The 17658-nt window shown below is 43.5% G+C and overlaps 1 protein-coding gene across 1 annotated transcript in view; it reads right to left on the reverse strand.

Annotated features, from left to right (window-relative positions):
- The window catches only part of UBXN4 (UBX domain protein 4), a 77044-nt gene that overhangs the window by 25296 nt on the left and 34090 nt on the right, over window positions 1-17658 (reverse strand). The window contains exons 8-9 of the mRNA XM_085870020.1: window positions 7706-7870; window positions 3827-3954 (exon numbers count right to left, since the gene is read on the reverse strand). Of these exons, the coding sequence (XP_085726146.1) occupies window positions 3827-3954; window positions 7706-7870 (293 nt within the window). The remainder of the gene's footprint in view (window positions 1-3826; window positions 3955-7705; window positions 7871-17658) is intronic.

Genomic DNA, 17658 nt, shown 5'->3' on the forward strand with positions numbered 1-17658 from the left:
AGACTTCCTCTCCTGTCGCAGTCACCGTGTGGCCCTAAATGGAGTTCTTTCACCCCCTCTTCCTGTCCAGGCTGGAGTTCCTCAAGGGAGCGTTCTGGGCCCTGTTCTTTTTCTGGTTTTCATCAATGATCTCTCCGACTCTCTGGAAAATCCTCTATATCTGTTTGCTGATGACTCCACCCTCTGCCGTACCATCGGTCATCCCTCAGACTGGCAAGCAGCAGCTTCTTCGCTCACTGCAGATCTGGATAAAATCACAAACTGGTCCAACACGTGGAAAATGTCTTTCAATCCGGACAAATCTCACACTCTCACCATGTCTCTTCGAAAGGACCGTTTAGAAAATCCCCCCATCCACTTTCTCAACAATCCTCTGGAAGAAGTCCTTTCTTTCAAGCTTCTGGGTCTCACTATCTGCCATGACCTTTCCTGGGAAAGCCACATTTCAAACCTCGCCTCCAAAGCCAGTTGCCGACTGGGAATCCTCCGTCGTGCAAAGTCCTTCCTCGGCCCACCTGAGCTCCTGACCACTTACAAAGCTTTTGTCCGCAGCCTGATGGAGTACTGCTCTCCACTCTGGGCTGGTGCTCCTGCCTCCCACCTTTCTCGGCTTCACGCTGTAGAAACCAAGGCATTTCGGATCATTGGCATTGCCCGCAATGAGGCTGAGTCTTTGGGCCTCTCACTCATTCACCGCAGGTTGGTCAGTGGTCTTTCTGTCTTCTACAGTCTCCTCTCCAGCCTCGCCCCCCTCCCCCCCCGCTCTCTCTGCGATTTGGCCCCACCACAGTTCCGCAGGGCGCTCAAGGTCCGCCAACAACCCCCTTCTGGTAAAACTACCAAAATCACGAATCACTGCTCACCTTCACTCTTTCATTCCTCTTTTTTCGCGCCTTTGGAATAAACTCCCTCACTCAATTCATTCCCATTCTTCCCTCCAGGCCTTCAAAACAGCTGTTCACCACCACCTCTTATCATCCCCCATCCAAATCCTCGATCTTTTCTACCCCCGATAATCCACCCAAGCCCACCTCCTTCAAATTCCCTGCTTTCCTTCCTGAAAGTCCCTGTAATGTCCATCTTCTATTCCCCATGTTCCCCACCCCATCCCTCTCCCTTCCACAGATCTCCTAATGTCTCTGTTCCCCACCGTTTTGTCCTTCCCACTCCCTCCTCTCTTGTCTCATGTCCCCCATAATGTGCGTTGTGTGTTAGCTCTCACAGGAGCCTCGACAAGGTATGGACAAAAAAGAAAAAAAAAAACAAACAATCACTTTCGCCCCAGAAACAACAGTCAATCTGAACCACGCTGGCCACTGCTCAGACGCCATGACCGAAGACTGCGCAGCTCAGTTAAAGGTGACTCGGCACTTTGGCGCACGCGCACGAAATTATATTTTGAAAATAAATGCCGAGGTTTACATTTCAGGTTTTGAAACTTTTGCACCTTCGGCGGAAAATGTATAAATATAAAATTACCCCCGTGCGGGAGTGACGGTCATCTCTGCGAGAAAATATATAGCCTCCTGAAGGTGGGGCAGTTTTTGCAAACTTTGAAGTCACGTGACGCGAAAACGAAAGCGAATATCGAAAATCCGGCCCAACCAAATTTAGATATTGTCCCATACATTCATATACCACAATCAAATTCAAGATTGCTTGAGAAATGTAGGAGATAGATTTTGAAAATAGTCATTTTCGCATTTTTTGCCAACTTTGAAGCACGTGACACGAAAACGAAAGCGAATATCGAAAATCCGGCCCGACCAAATTTAGATATTGTCCCATACATTCATATACCACAATCAAATTCAAGATCGCTTGAGAATTGTAGGAGGAGATAGATTTTGAAAATCATTTTCGCATTTTTTGCCAAATTTGAAGTCACGTGACACGAAAACGAAAGCGAATATCTAAAATCCGGCCTGATCAAAATTTAGATATTGTCCCATAGATTCATATGCCACAATCAAATTCAAGATCGCTTGAGAAATGGCGGAGGAGATAGAATTTGAAAATCGTCATTTTCCCAACTTCAAAGACCTCGTGACCTTGACCTTCGGTAACCTTGAAAGTCATACCATCGTGTACGTCTCATCGACCTCTATCAGGATCACTAATGACCAGATCTCCCGCTTCAACTTCATTGTGAACGGACGGACGGACGGACGGATCGTCACCTCTCCTCTCAACACCAATATTATTAGGTCATGCTTGAAGAGATGACCTAAAAAGGCTAAAAATGTGTTTTGTATTTATATTTCATTTCGGCAAATATACCGTTGGCGGATCCGTAAACCAAGTTATAAAATAACTAAGGCCTTATTAGCTGCAAAATGTCGAAAACCCGGTTTCGTTCAACAACTTTCAAAATTTGACCTTTGCATAACCTTTAAAGGTCACAAAACAATGCTGTGGACATTAAAATAAGGAATCAGGATATGTGCTATAGCTTATTGGAGTTAGTTCGTCGAAGAAGGTCGAAAACCCGGTTCGATTCCCACAACTTTGAAAATTTGACCTTTGTGAATTTTAAAGGTCAAAGGTCAAGGATTATGACCTTTGGTGCAAAACTTCCTCTGGAACATTGCAGGAACAATATAACGTCATGTAGGCTATATGGGATTTCACACTCCTAGGACTATCCATACTTTGATGAAATCAGCGTAAAAACAGACTTGAAGGGGGCAACACAGGCAAGGTGTTCGAGATAGAGCAAAATGGTTTCAAGACTCTAGGTGGGGAATGACCTCAAGATTATGCATTAAAAATATTGTCATCCTAGCTCTCAAAGTTTGGGCAGTCGTATGATTTTTATGTCAAAATTCGAAATTTTCTAAGTTCGTGACCTTGTGACCTTGACCTTGGGACGAAAATGAAAAAAAAAAAAAATAAAAAATAAAAAAAAAAAATCGAGCTCCGTGGGGCTATGCAGGTGCCATTGGGCTAACCAAATACCGAAACCCCTGCCAGATTCGACAAACTCCGAGGAGAAGATGGATTTTTATGTAAAAATTCGCAATTTTCTAAGTTCATGACCTTGACCTTGGGAGGAAAATGAAAAATCAAGCTCCGTGGGGCTATGCAGGTGCCATTGGGCAAACCAAATACCGAAATCCCTGCCAGATTCGACAAACCCCCTTGGAGAAGATGCAAATTGAAATCGGCTACCCCCTAAAAACACAATTCGCAATTTTCGAAGTTTGTGACCTTGTGACCTTGACCTTGGGATGAAAATAAAATAAATAAAAAAAAAAAAAATCGAGCTCCGTGGGGCTAACCAAATACCGAAACCCCTGTCAGATTTGACAAACCCCCTAGGAGAAGATGCAAATTGAAACCAGCTACCTCCTAAAAACACGTTTTTTGGGCGTGGCTCCGCCCATAATGGGTGCACCACGCTCATTCTCAGGAAAACACAACTAGATCATGATATAAACCTCCCACCAAAATTTTATCAGGATCGGATCAAAACCCACGGAGCTATGCTCGGGACAGACAGACAGACAGACAGACAGACACACAACAATAACGAATATAGTGGTCACTTATTTTTTTTGTGAAAATATTTTTTCGTGAACCAAAAATGGGAGGCCGAGTAGCGAATTGAAAACGAAAATTATTAAAGGCGATAATTTTGGTTTTTTTAAATGTTCATCACGATATTATGCAAACACTTGTTAAGAGAAATTCCAAGTTTTTTCTCTGGGCTCGCACCCCCTCTGGAAATTACTCATGCCCCCCCCCCGAGGGGGCGTGCCACCCAGGTTAAGAGCCAATGATTTAAATTAATCGAGTCTGCTGCATTCCCAAATGGGGTTCATACTTGCGCTCCTGTTGGGCTCGCAGCCGTTGCTCCTCTTCTTCAGCTGTGCGCACAGCCAGGGCTGCCGTCCGAACCTTTTCTCCTTCTGCCCGCTCTCTGCCGTACCGCACTGCACGCTCTGCCCGATCCTAGAAATAGTGCACAGATGACCCCAAAAAAACCCTCTTGCTTCCAAGAAAGGATCATGCCTGAAACATGGATAAATCACATAAACCAAAAGGTATAATTTGTGGTACAAAATATAATCACCAAAGTGGTCCGGGTCTTTTAGGAACGCTATGTATGTTTATGTTTATGGGGTAGATGGAGGAATTTCAGAGCAAAGGTAGGATTATATAGAATAGCATGGCCAGTGGACAAGTAGGAGACATTTTGATGTAACTTAACTAGGGAAACTGTCAGCTTAAGTGGTTATGTGTCACTGCACGGGAGGGGGGGGGTGGGGTGGGGGGAGGGTTGTGCTGTGTTAATTAGATAGGGTTTAAGGATACTTTTTCCCATTGTGACTGCTCCCTGTGACCTTTTCCTATGTTTTTGCATTTACAAGACCGGCGATTGGAAAGAATCACGTCCTGAAAACAACAATCGAGCCAAGCGTGCCAAGCAGGCAAAACCGTGCCTCCAGGAATGACAACTAGCAAACCACACCTCTGGGGTGGATGATGGATGGGCAGGGTGTCAGAAGGACGAGAGACGAGAAGAGTGTGTGTGAGGTATGGATTGGAGGCAAAAAAACTATCAAACAGGCTGGCTCCCCCTCGACACGGTGAAGAAGGCACCATGATTCTCATGCTTGTGCTGAGGCGAATTTGTTCTCATGCTGGGGAAAAAAAAAACGCTAGCCATTACTATTCGGCTGAGTCACAAAGCGCGTACGTTTGAGAAAATAAGAGCACGCCTCTCAGCAATAACTCGGCATGATTCCGTTGTGTGGTTGAGAAGGAAGGCGGGCCATTGTGGTGCGTGGACCTGGTGTAGAGACGAGGACTGAGGCACAATCGGCAGTCAGGACACAAACAGGAGTGTGAAGGGAGGTTCTGTGAGGAACGCGATTGAGAAAGAGGCTCCGGCTGGCCGCCCTCGACACGATGGAAAAGGCAGCACAAATCCTGTTGTTCGTGTGAATTTGCATGTGATGGTGCAAGATGCGAGGCATTGACTGTTCGGCTGGGTAGTGCAAGACCGTGTCTCGGAGTCTCGTATTGTGCCATCAGGGAAGAAGGCAGCGCCATTTTGCAGAGGAGTGGCGTCGGCAAGTGCGATCATGAAAAGCTGCTGCACAGCGGTTTCTGGGCCCTGGTTTGAATATCACTGCCCAAATTGCCTCCGGTACGTTTCCCGCCCAGAGAGTGGCTTGGCGCCATTTTGCGGGCTTCCCGCACAGGACGATGCGGGTTCGTTCGTGAAGCTCCAAAATATCACTTCTGGATCCCAAGCTAAGTTCCAGAAAGGAGGGATTTTTCTTTTGTTTTTGTCTTTGCCCCTTATCCGTTTTTGTAACTGTGTGTAGCAGCGCCTCGACTTCGGCTTTAATATCACGTTTGATTTATTTCCCTGATGAATATGTGATTTATGTCCATTACACCCCTATTTATTAAAGATTAACGATTTATTAAAGATTGTCTGTCTATTCCTTGTGGGTTGCAGTAAAAACCCTTGTCCTCAGTCCTGGTGAACTCGTCTGGTGCGTGCTTCACAGTTCCCGTCCTGTGCACGCTATAATCTCCAAGGATCACGTGTTGTTTGTCTCCAAGGTAGAACTGTTCAGCTATCCGTCCAGGTCGGTCTTAACTGGCGTGGACATGACAGTATGTATGACTACAGTAAAATGAGCGTTTTCCAATACTGTGGGCTCAACACAAATAAACAGCTTAAACACTGCCCCTTTCCCTCCATTTATTACCATCTGATTTGTCCTCGTGCTACCTTATCATCGATGAGGTAGAACAAGTTAGATCCAACTTCTTACCACGTGCAACTTCCCCTTTAGATTACAGTTCAAACTAATGTGAGAACTATTCGATCATGGCTATGGTATCTCTTCATTGACGTTGGCAGTCTCTCTTTTGCAGTTATCTACCTGAAGGCAGTTTCATTGCTGCCCGAGCATCTTGATGCAAGTAATATACTGGGTGGTTAGTCATTGCCTTTCAAGCAGTATATGTAGTCGGAATTTCACCATGGTGCCGGTGATAAGTCACCTACTCTTTGTCTGACGACAATGTGGGATCTTTAACATCCACCAACTCCAACTAATAGACAAGTCCCAGGCTGAACATCCATCTGAGGGACGGTGCACTTTGTGAAGTGCACCCTGCCTCCAAAGCACCAATCTGACAGTTTTGAGTTGGGTAAAGAATCCAACACAGGCCAGATAGCTCAGAGGTAATGACACTGCTTCTGTGTCATCCATGGAGATGGCCTTCTGATATGACTTCATTTCATCTTCTTGAACCTACATTTCCAGCTAAAAGGTGTCATCATTATCATAATGCGAGCAATTTGAAGATAATAAAATCTCGTAATTATCAGCATTTACAATATGACCTTTGTTTCACTAAACATCTCCAGAAAAGTTGGTGCACATTGAAAGTCTTCATACCTGGCATTATACAAAGGTTTTTTTTTTTTAAAGCAACACCCCTCCCACCAATCCGCCTCCACCCCAAAACTACTGTATACATACTGGAGATGTTAAAGACAAAAATAACCAAGCATCACAAGAGAGAGAGAAAGAGAGAGAGAAAGAGAGAGAGAAAGAGAGAGAGAAAGAGAGAGAGAAAGAGAGAGAGAAAGAGAGAGAGAAAGAGAGAGAGAAAGAGAGAGAGAAAGAGAGAGAGAAAGAGAGAGAGAAAGAGAGAGAGAAAGAGAGAGAGAAAGAGAGAGAGAAAGAGAGAGAGAAAGAGAGAGAGAAAGAGAGAGAGAAAGAGAGAGAGAAAGAGAGAGAGAAAGAGAGAGAGAAAGAGAGAGAGAAAGAGAGAGAGAAAGAGAGAGAGAAAGAGAGAGAGAAAGAGAGAGAGAAAGAGAGAGAGAAAGAGAGAGAGAAAGAGAGAGAGAAAGAGAGAGAGAAAGAGAGAGAGAAAGAGAGAGAGAAAGAGAGAGAGAAAGAGAGAGAGAAAGAGAGAGAGAAAGAGAGAGAGAAAGAGAGAGAGAAAGAGAGAGAGAAAGAGAGAGAGAAAGAAAGAGAGAGAAAGAGAGAGAAAAACAGAGAAAGAAAGAGAAAGAAAGAGAGAGAAAAAGAGAGAAAAAGAGAGAGAGAAAGAGAGAGAGAAAGAGAGAGAGAAAGAGAGAGAGAGAGAGAGAAAGAGAGAGAGGAAGAGAGAGAGAAAGAGAGAGAGAAAGAGAGAGAGAAAGAGAAAGAGAAAGAGAAAGAGAAAGAGAAAGAGAAAAAGAAAGAGAGAAAGGGAAAGAGAAAGGGATAGAGAAAGAGAAAGGGAAAGAGAAAGAGAAAGAGAAAGAGAAAGAGAAAGAGAAAGAGAAAGAGAAAGAGAAAGAGAAAGAGAAAGAGAAAGAGAAAGAGAAAGAGAAAGAGAAAGAGAAAGAGAAAGAGAAAGAGAAAGAGAAAGAGAAAGAGAAAGAGAAAGAGAAAGAGAAAGAGAAAGAGAAAGAGAAAGAGAAAGAGAAAGAGAAAGAGAAAGAGAAAGAGAGAGAGAGAGAGAGAGAGAGAGAGAGAGAGAGAGAGAGAGAGAGAGAGAGAGAGAGAGAAAGAGAGAGAGAGAATACACACACCATCTCGCTCGCGAGATTTCTCGCTAACCAGTTTCTCACAATTTAACTGGATCACCCTGACTGATCATTGACAGTGTAACCACACCACCATGGGCAAAACGTTGAACACACCAAAGATTGCATTATGTTTCAGTGCAGTGACCAACACACCAGAGCGATCTGCTTAAGGATCTTTTCACGGGCTGATTTTTCCTCGGCCTTCTCCTTTATTCTCTCTTCCAGCAAACGCTTTGTCCGATCTTCTTCTTGCCGTCGCTTAAACGTGTTCACGTCCTTCCCCAGGCGCCGTCGCTCAATCTCTTTCATTTTCATCATCTATTGTGAAACCAGTCACATCCATATCAGGAGAAAAGATAAAGAATACAACTCTTTACATGTTTAAATGCATTCGAAGTTGAAAATGGCACACAAGTTCACCATTCAAAATAATCGTTATTTTGTCGATTAGTTCCAGTTTAAAAGCAAAAAGATAAATTGGAGGAGACTTCATTCCCCCTTTTTTAATTGATGTCCTCTGCTGACAAAGGGCTTGACCGAGTCACTGGTGATGATCACAGTCCTTGTACAAGTCGTGTAAGTCCTGACTATGAAAAGGTGCAGAATTGTGAAAAACATTGGACTTCAATTTGTTGGCTCAATGTGATCAGCAGCAAGTGATTTTGATAAAATTTTTGTCACATGTTGAACAAATTGCTCAAAGTGGCATGAAGCAATATTCACAAAACCAGGTGGTAACGAAAACAAAGAAAGCTCAAACCTACTTCATAACATTGTTTATGGCTCTCCCTCACTCACTCACAAACCTTCACATCAGAGCTTTCATGCATCATCTTCCAAAACAAGTTGGTGAACTCAAGAACAGAATGCTTGTCCAATCAGTATCATGTATACAAATGTATTTCAGTAGCCCAACCCCCCACACTCTGATTACTGGCATCCCATGTATTGAATTTGGAAATGTTGTTTGTAAACGTTTAAGCATTTTAGAGTTGTGCTCAATGGTTTACATCGATACATTTTGACTTTTAAATTTCGGTACAATATTAATGAAGTGCTTATTCAGATGCTAACACAACGTAATACAGTATGTGCAAAGTAGTTGAGAAGCTTTCTTTATTCAACGTGATCGCAAACTCGGTAGCGCTTTCCAGAAGAAACAAGAACAAGAGAGTTCATACCTTACCCCACACAGTGTTCACATACTGTATGCAATTGAAATGAAATTAAAAATGACTTTAAAGGTTTTTAGTAGGGCAACTTAGCTAAATATAGCATAACAATTGTGCATTTTGTGAGGAAAGCACCAAATTTGGCACACTAGTAGCCTATCATATTATGAACAGATTTGGATATTGGGCCATCTCAAATTCAGCCGCTGATGGCTGTGGCAGCCATTTTCCACTGCCATCAAAAATTTTGAGATGGCCCAATATCCAAATCTGTTCATAATATGATAGGCTACCCGTGTGCCAAATTTGGTGCTTTCCTCACAAAATGCACAATTGTTATGCTAAGTTGCCCCACTATTTGTAAAAAATTAATTCAGGAAGTTCACAGCCATTGACGGAGTGTCTTTCACATCATCTTATTTAATATGTCCATGTAGTTGTACTGCAAAACTGGAGCTTTTTGGAAGCGGTAAGAAGGTGATTTGTGTTCTCCAGTGTTCAAGTTCATAAAACAATTGAAATAAGGTTCAAGTAAATCAAGTTGTTCCTCGATCATAAACTGGCGTTTGTCGACACATGGACGGACGGACAGACAGACAGAAGTAAACCAATTGGTTAATCCCGATTTTTGCTTCGCACGTGTGGGGTAACAATAACCAAGGTAGTTTGTGGTCATGTGAAAATGTTGCCAAAAATTTGCCTCCATTTCAGGGCGCTTGGACGAACAAATGTTGATTCTGTGTTTTTCATTCAAATTTTGCAACTTGTTCTTTAATTTTGCTGCAAAAAAGTGTCACGTGTTGTACATGAAGAGTTCAATGACGTTGTCAGACCAAACATGGTGATTTTCTGATAAAGCTGATAATAGAGAAACAATAAAAAGAAAAAGAAAAAGAAAAAGAAAGCATTGGCAGAATTTGATATATCGAGGCAGCTTTTACATGCTAAGAACGAGTAAAAAGCAAGCTACAGATAGATGTTAAGACTGTAGTGTGTTGCAAAAACTCACTTGCAGATGTGGAGTAGCTAAAATAAGCATTCCTCAGTAGTTATGTGTTTATTTAGCAACTTAATCTCTAATGGAATAAAACAAAGACCAGTCTGTACGAGAATTTGAGCAAAATGGGCAGAAAAAAAAGAAAAAGGAGACAGCCACAAGTGATGGAGTGAAAAGAAAGGTTTGTAGCAATGTACTCGGCAAAAGCAATAATATAAATGATATTTCACATTTGGCACCACAAAGCTTATCTTCCTGAGAGACATTATATCCCACTTATGGAACTTCAACTTTGCCCACACAAGACAACACAAAGTTTTGCATCAGTATGAAAGCTGGATAGCATTTGATGGAAAACAAGAGGTTTTTCTTTATCCAAAGGATTTCTTTTTTTTCCTGAAACCAGACTCGGAGGTGTAATGATTAGAGCATCCACTCTGAGACTGGGAGGTCTGCGGTTTCAAACCGTGGCCGAGTGGTACCAGACTAAAAATGGTACCTTGCTCGATGCTCAGCATTTTGAAGGATAGAGCACAAACAACCATAAGATGGCAATCATAGCGCAGGCTTCGATGGGCCGAATAGTCTCCTCCTGGATTGAAGTTGGTTGCAAGGAAACTCGTATTATTATTATTATTATTATTATTATTATTATTATTATTATTATTATTATTATTATTATTATTAAGGTACCAAGCCTACAAGGCTGGGTAAACCTATTGTTCTTTCTTCTGTTTATTATTTTTGATATTCCGCCGGCGATTTTCAGGTTTATTTCCGCTTTAAAATTCATTTTCTCGGGAACCGTAAGGCCGATCAACACGAAATTTTCACCATGGTATGTATCCTTTTTGATAGCATACTTAATTGATAATGACGACATCATAGGTCATGTGGTATGAGCACCATCTTTGAAAAACCGAAAAACTTTGGACCTCTATCTTCCAAACCATGAAATGGAAAAAATTTAAACCTGGCACATGGCAAGAACTCCACATGGGGAATGTCTGATTTTTTGTGACATCATTGGTGAAGTGGTATCCCGGTGGAAATTCGACAGGGAGAACACCGCATCGGAAAAATTTGAAATTTGAGCATCATCTACGCAACTCACCTTAGAAAAAAAATATTATGATGTCATAGATCACTTGGTTTGACAGCCATATTGTTTTGAAAAAAAAATAATCTTCTCATTGATAGGTCACATGGTTTGGTGGCCAGATTGAATTTACCGTAAAACCTTTAAACATCTTCTTCTCCTGAACAGCTGGTCAGATCAAGAGGAAACTTCACAAACATATTCTACATGGGTAGGGGATACAAGTATATTAATGAATAATTGATAGGTCAGATGGTTTGGCAGTCATATTGGATTTTAGAAAAATATTAAATAATGTTTTCTTTGGAACCACTTACCCTATCAAAGCGAAACTTTGAAAATATCATCTAACACCATAGCTGCATATATGGTAAAAAATTATGTCACAAGTCACAGGGTTTAAGGCCATCTTGAATAGAAAAACGCACCTTATCCAATCAACATGAAACTCAAGCATGACCACCTACCCCATTAGAGGGGGAATATGAATTTATGATGTAATAGGTCACGTGGTACAGCAGCCATACTGGATTGAAAATTAGTAAATTAAAAAGTTTTCTTCTCTGAAATGGCTAAAGAGATAGAGGCAAAACTTTACAGGTATGACCACCTATCCATGAGGAACAAAAAGGTCCCACTTCCTTTTGAGGTAGGTCACATGGTTTGGCAACCATATTGGATTGAAGAAAAAAAAAATTAAATAATGTTTACTCTGGAACCACTGCATCAATCAATGTGAATCTTCACAGTTATGATGCAACATTCATGTGGAATGAAGGTTTTAAATTATTTCAACTTGATCAACCACATAGTTTGGCAGCTATATTGGATTGAAGGAAAAATATTAAATAATGTTTACTCTGGAACCGCTGCATCAATAAATGTGAATCTTCACAATTATAATCGAGCCGAGATGGGGAAAATGTTTTAAATTTCAACTCAATAGTCCACAAGGTCTGGCAGCCAGAATTATTTAATTATTTGTATCTAAGAACTTTTAGAATTTTTATTTTTATTTGCATAAGGCTCACTTGGCTGTGCCTGCATGCATTTGAGAGTGCAGAAGTAGCAATTCAATTGATACCGATGATGGCCCAGGAAAAATGGTCAACTGTGTACATAATAAATGGATGGAACATGGCCAGTTTCTCAGTGCATAACTTGTGAATCCCGAGTCATAGAGAAATGTGTGGGGCCTCATTAGACTAAGGGGAATCCCGCTGATGGTGTCCACATTCATTACTTTGTGTTCAGGTTATTTAAACACGTATTCAATTGCTACCGACTATGTGTTCAGGAAAAAGGGCGAACTGCTAACGTAATAAATAGATTGAATGTGGCGTGTTACTGTGTCCATTACTCATCAATCCCGCGTAGTAGAGAGACATATTGGTGGGGGGGGGGGCTTACAATTACTCAGAGTTCCGGTTTAACCTGTGGATGCACGGCGACATTTCCCACACATTTATTGCTTCGTGTTCAGGTAATTTAAACGCCAATTCAATTGATACCGACAATGTCCCCAGGAAAAAGAGCTAACTGCATATGTAATAAATACATTGAACACTTCGTGTAACTCAGTTCGCAACTCATCGGTCCCATGTTATGTCAAAGCCGGACATCTTGTAAGCCAATCAATACTGCCAGGAGTTATAAAGTGGCAGTTCTAGATATTATTCAAAGAATGGTCACTAAAAGCTTCCGTGACATCCCACATCTGAAGGAGCTATCAAGTTGTGCTGTTGATGCCAAGGAGATTGGCATGCACATGAAAGAGCCAAGATCAGAATTTTCTGAGTGGTTTCAAGACTTCCTACATTATTGAGCAATGTTTTCATTAATCATTAAATTTGACAACTCAATGAGAATCATCTGGCCACATCCATTACAGTGGATGAACTTTTGAAAATTTGCGATGAAACTCATACATAAATACTTTAAAAGGCTCAAGTTTGTGGTCAAAGTTTAGAAATTTGGAGAGAACTACAAACAATTGAAAGAGCGAGGCTCTATTCCAACCGGATTGGCAACACTTCATGTGAAATTTAACAACTCATATTTTTAAAGTGCATTTGCTAATGTTTCATCATTTTGGTTCACCTAACCTATATGAGCAAATATTTTCACACACCAAGTTTGTTGTCTGTACTTTCGCAGTCGGTGACCTCAACCAATCACTCAGAAGCCTTGTATAGCTGAAGGCCCCAAGATACAGGATACTGGAAGTCACAATCAGCAAAAGCAGGGGCAATGACCCAACTAACTGCAATTGATGTCACATTTAATTTCTAAATGCTCCATTTAAACACTTTTGCAGTAGTGTATTTTTAAGATGCTTTGCCAGATAGTTTTCAATCCGTAATGGGAGGGGGGGGGGATACTTCATTCACAAAGAGTCCTGAAAATAGACTGTCGTATGATCTTCATCGCTCCAGCAAATATCTGCAATTTCCGCTGTACAATGTCAATCATAGAACTTGATTCTCGAGCATCTATTTATTCATATTCACTCTCATTACCTCCGCCACCGAAGGTGAAGGAGGTTATGTTTTCACCCCCTTCTGCCTGTTCGTTTGTTTGTTTGTGTGCAAGATATCTGAAAAGGTTGTGGATGGATCTGGAAGATATTTGGTGGCCAGGTTGGGTGTGTGACAAGGACGAAATGATTAGATTTTGGTGAAGATCCGAATCCGACGACTGGAATATTTTAAGGGATTCTTCACCGTTGAGAGATAGGGCCAAAAATGATATACGACTGTATTAGCATATTTCAAAAATTTTATGGGCCCAATATGTTCTCGTGGATCAGGCATTGCGTGGCGGAGGTATGCGCTCTACTGAGTGCCCTTCTCCTTTAAAGTGTGATGAACATGACTGGATAAGCTTTGAGGGCGTAAAGTCCCCCCCCCCCACCAGGTTTCCTGGTGAGGAGGGTGTATGATATAAACACCCAGCAGGATAAAAAACAAAACCTGTCAAAGGGCAGAGGAGCTCCTTGTAAGACAACAGCAATCCATTTCTGGTGCCAAACTGTGTCTGCGGACGTCCTCCTACAGTTGGGTCACTTTTGATTAGGTTGATGGCAATATTTGCACTCCAGCAACTGTAAAACACTTCATTCCGCAAAACAAACAAAAAACACAAAGAAAACTGAAAGCCCACTCTGGGGGAGCACCTCCTATGCAGCTGCCCTTTACAAAGCAGCTCACTGAATGATGGGATTTGGGGCAAAGCCTTCGGGACACCCATTCTTTGATGATGGGAGGAAATACATGGGGTAATAACTTTCCTGTGTTGGGTTGTGGTGGTGTGTGTCGGGGGTGGTGCTAAGGTGTCATCCACCGGTCTCCTTGGGTTAACCTGAGGTCGTCCCATCAGGTGGGTGCTTGGAATGTCCTATCCCTAATACAGTAGAAGATGATCATCTGTTTCTGCTATCATCTGAGCTCCAGCATTTGAACATCGGTATTGCAGCACTCCCTGAGGTTTGGACACTGGATAGTGGTGAGATCATGGTGGGTGGCTACACCTACTCCTGGTCTGGTCACTCTGACAGTTATCATGCCCAAGGAGTTTCTGTAGCTGTGTCCAACAAGTTGACTCCCATGATAATTAAGGTAACTCCGGTCAACAACCTAATTACGACTTAACAACCGAATTATCAACAACCGAACAACCGAGGATTCGTCATTCTTTGGGTGTGAGACTTTCCCTGGTCTCTGTATATGCTCCGACTGAAGCGAGTGAGCTCAGTGGGAAGGAGGCATTCTATGCAGGCTCGAGTCTGTGGTTGATCAGTCCCAAGGTGAAATACTCTTCTAGTCTTGGAGGATTTCAATGCATCGACTGGAACTGATAGGGATGGTTATGAGACACGAGTTGGTCCCCATGGGTCTGGAACCGTGAACCAGATTAGCACTAAGTTCCTTGACTTTGCAAGAAGTCATGGACTGAGGGTGGTTGGTTCATGGTTTCAGCACCCACAGCCTCATCGCTGGACTTGGTATTCCAACACTGGTGGTGCGGCAAAGGAGCATGGCCATGTGCTCATTGGTGGTTGCTGAAGGATGCTCCAGAACTGCAGGGTCTACCTCAGTGCTCAGTTCCTCAATACCAACTACAAGTTGTTTGAGCAACTCTGAAGTTGCAGCTGAAGGGATCTATGGCATCCATGCTGAACTTCTCAAGGCTGGTAGAAATGCTGTACTCTTGTCGTTGCATGCAGTTCTGTGCTCTGATTTCAATGCATCGACTGGAACTGATAGGGATGGTTATGAGGTGTGTTGGTCCCCATGGGTCAGGAACTATGAACCAGAATAGCACTAAGTTCCTTAACTTTGCAAGAAGTCATGGACTTAGGGTGGCTGGTTCATGGTTTCAGCGCCCACAAGCTCATCGCTGGACTTGGTATTCCAACGCTGGCAGTGTGGCAAAGGAGATTGACCATGTCCTCATTGACGGTCGTTGGAGGATGAGCCAGAACTGCAGGGTCTACCGGAGTGCTCAGTTCCTCAATACTGACCACAGGCTTGTTGTAGCAACTCTAAAGCTGCACCTTAAATCCAAGAGAATGGTATCATCCTGGCTGAGGCTGGATGTTGGCAAGCTCAAGGATGAGAGGGTAGCTGAGGAATTTGCGAACAGACCAAGTGGGGATATGGGGAGTTTGGATGTTTCGAGGAATCCTGAAGAGTTGTGGAGTGCCTTCAAGACTAGCATCCTTGATGTTGCCGGTGGATGTCTTGGAATCACCCGTCAAGCGAAGAACAACTTTTTCTCCCAAGGGACATACCATTAATCAGTCATTGGGCCAGGCTTAATGGCAGAGCTGAGCTGTTCATGCAGCTGAGGTGTAAAACTGCACATGTGCTCAGGGTGGACAAGGAGGCCGATGCGTGAGGAATCTGTGAAGGGGTAAAGCATCACCTGTGGTCAAGTGATTCTCGGCCTGCTTTGAGAAGAATTTGTGCATTGGGTTCCTCCAAGCCCATCTGTTGGTGTACTGCAGTTAGAGCAGAGGGTGGTCGGCTCTTGACAGAGGAGTTTGAAGTGAAGGCCCGCTGGGCCGGTTACTTTGAGCGGCTGGACCAGGCTGATCCACCAGCTGTCGAGTTGGATGTCAGGGGTTACAATCCCGATTGCTGACCCTCCAATCAACTGTGGTCCACCTCCGTTTGTGGAAACCCGGGCTATGGTGAACCGGTTGAAATTGGGTATAGCTCCTGGGATCTATGGCATCCATGCTGAACTTCTCAAGGCTGGTAGAAATGCTGTACTCTTGTCGTTGCATGCAGTTCTGTGCTCTGTTTGGAGTTGCGTCTGGATCCAGATGCAGAGCATAACCTCATGAGACCTTGTTGTCCTGATGCATTACACCAAAGTTGGTCCATAATCGCTCAGGTAGTTTATATATTTTTGTATACATTGTTGAGGCTCGTGTGAGGGCTAACACACAACACACAACAAGGGGGGGCATGAGACAAGGTGGGTGGGAGAGGGAAGGACAAAACATTGGGGAACAGAGACATTAGGAGATCTGTGGAAGGGAGAGGGATGGGGCAGGGAACACTGGGTATACAAGATGGACACCAAAGGGACTTTCAGGTCCTTACACGACAGGGAACTTTCGGGAAGGAAGGTCGGGAATTTGAAGGAGATGGGTTTGTGGTGGATTAACGGGGGTAGAAAAGATCATGGTTTTGGATGGGGGAAGATAAGAGGTGGTGGTGAACAGCTGTTTTGAAGACCTGGAGGGAAGAATGGGATTGAAGAGAGTGTGGGAGTTTATTCCAAAGGCAGGAAAAAAAAAAAGAGGAATGAAAGAGTGAAGGTGAGCAGTGATCCGTGATTTTGGTAGTTTTACAGAAGGGGGTTGCTCGCAGACCTTGAGCATACTGGGGAGGGGAGAACATATCAGAGATAGATCAGTGGGGGCGAGAACGGAGAGGAGACTGTGGAAGACAGAAAGACCACTGACCTGCCTGCGGTGAGAGAGTGAGAGGCCCAAAGACTCAGCCTCACCACGGGAGATACCAATGATCCTAAATGCCTTGGTTTCCACGACATGAAGCCGAGAAAGGTGAGAGGCAGGAGTCCCAGCCCAAAGGGGAGAGCAGTACTCCATCAGGCTGCGGACGAAAGCTTTGTATGTGGTCAGGAGCTCAGGTAGGCCAAGGAAGGACTTTGCACGATGGAGGATGCCCAGTCGGCGACTGGCTTTGGAGGCCAAGTTGGAAATGTGGCTTTCCCAGGAAAGATCATGGGAAATAGTGAGACCCAATAGCTTGAATGAAAGGATTTCTTCAAGGGGATTGTTGAAAAAAATAGATGGGAGGGGCGGGGGGGGGTGGTTCCAAACGGTCCTTTCAGAGAGACAAAGTGAGAGTGTGAGATTTGTCAGGATTGAAAGACATGTTCCATGTGTTGGACCAGTTTGTGATTTTATCCAGATCTGCAGGGAGTGAAGAAGCTGCTGCTTGCCGGTCTGAGGGATGACGGATGGTATGGCAGAGGGTGGAGTCAGCAACAAAGAGATAAAGAGGATTTTCCAGAGAGTCGTCGAGATCATTGATGAAAACCAGAAAAAGAACAGGACCCAGAACGCTGCCTTGAGGAACTCCAGCCTGGACAGGAAGAGGGGATGAAAGAACTCCATTTAGAGCCACACGTAGGCTGTGACAGGAGAGGAAGTCTGCGAGCCATGATTGGGGATGGCCGTGGATACCATAGGAAGGGAGTTTGGTGAGCAGGGCAGGGTGCCAGACCATGTCAAAAGCACATGATATGTCCAGGGATATGGCTCTGGCATTGAGTACCTCCATCCATTGTTGGGAGAGCA

This window comes from Eptatretus burgeri, chromosome 2 (assembly GCF_056783735.1).
Source record: "Eptatretus burgeri isolate ZD-2024b chromosome 2, Ebu_testis_v1, whole genome shotgun sequence".
Classification (NCBI taxonomy): Eukaryota; Metazoa; Chordata; class Myxini; order Myxiniformes; family Myxinidae; genus Eptatretus; species Eptatretus burgeri.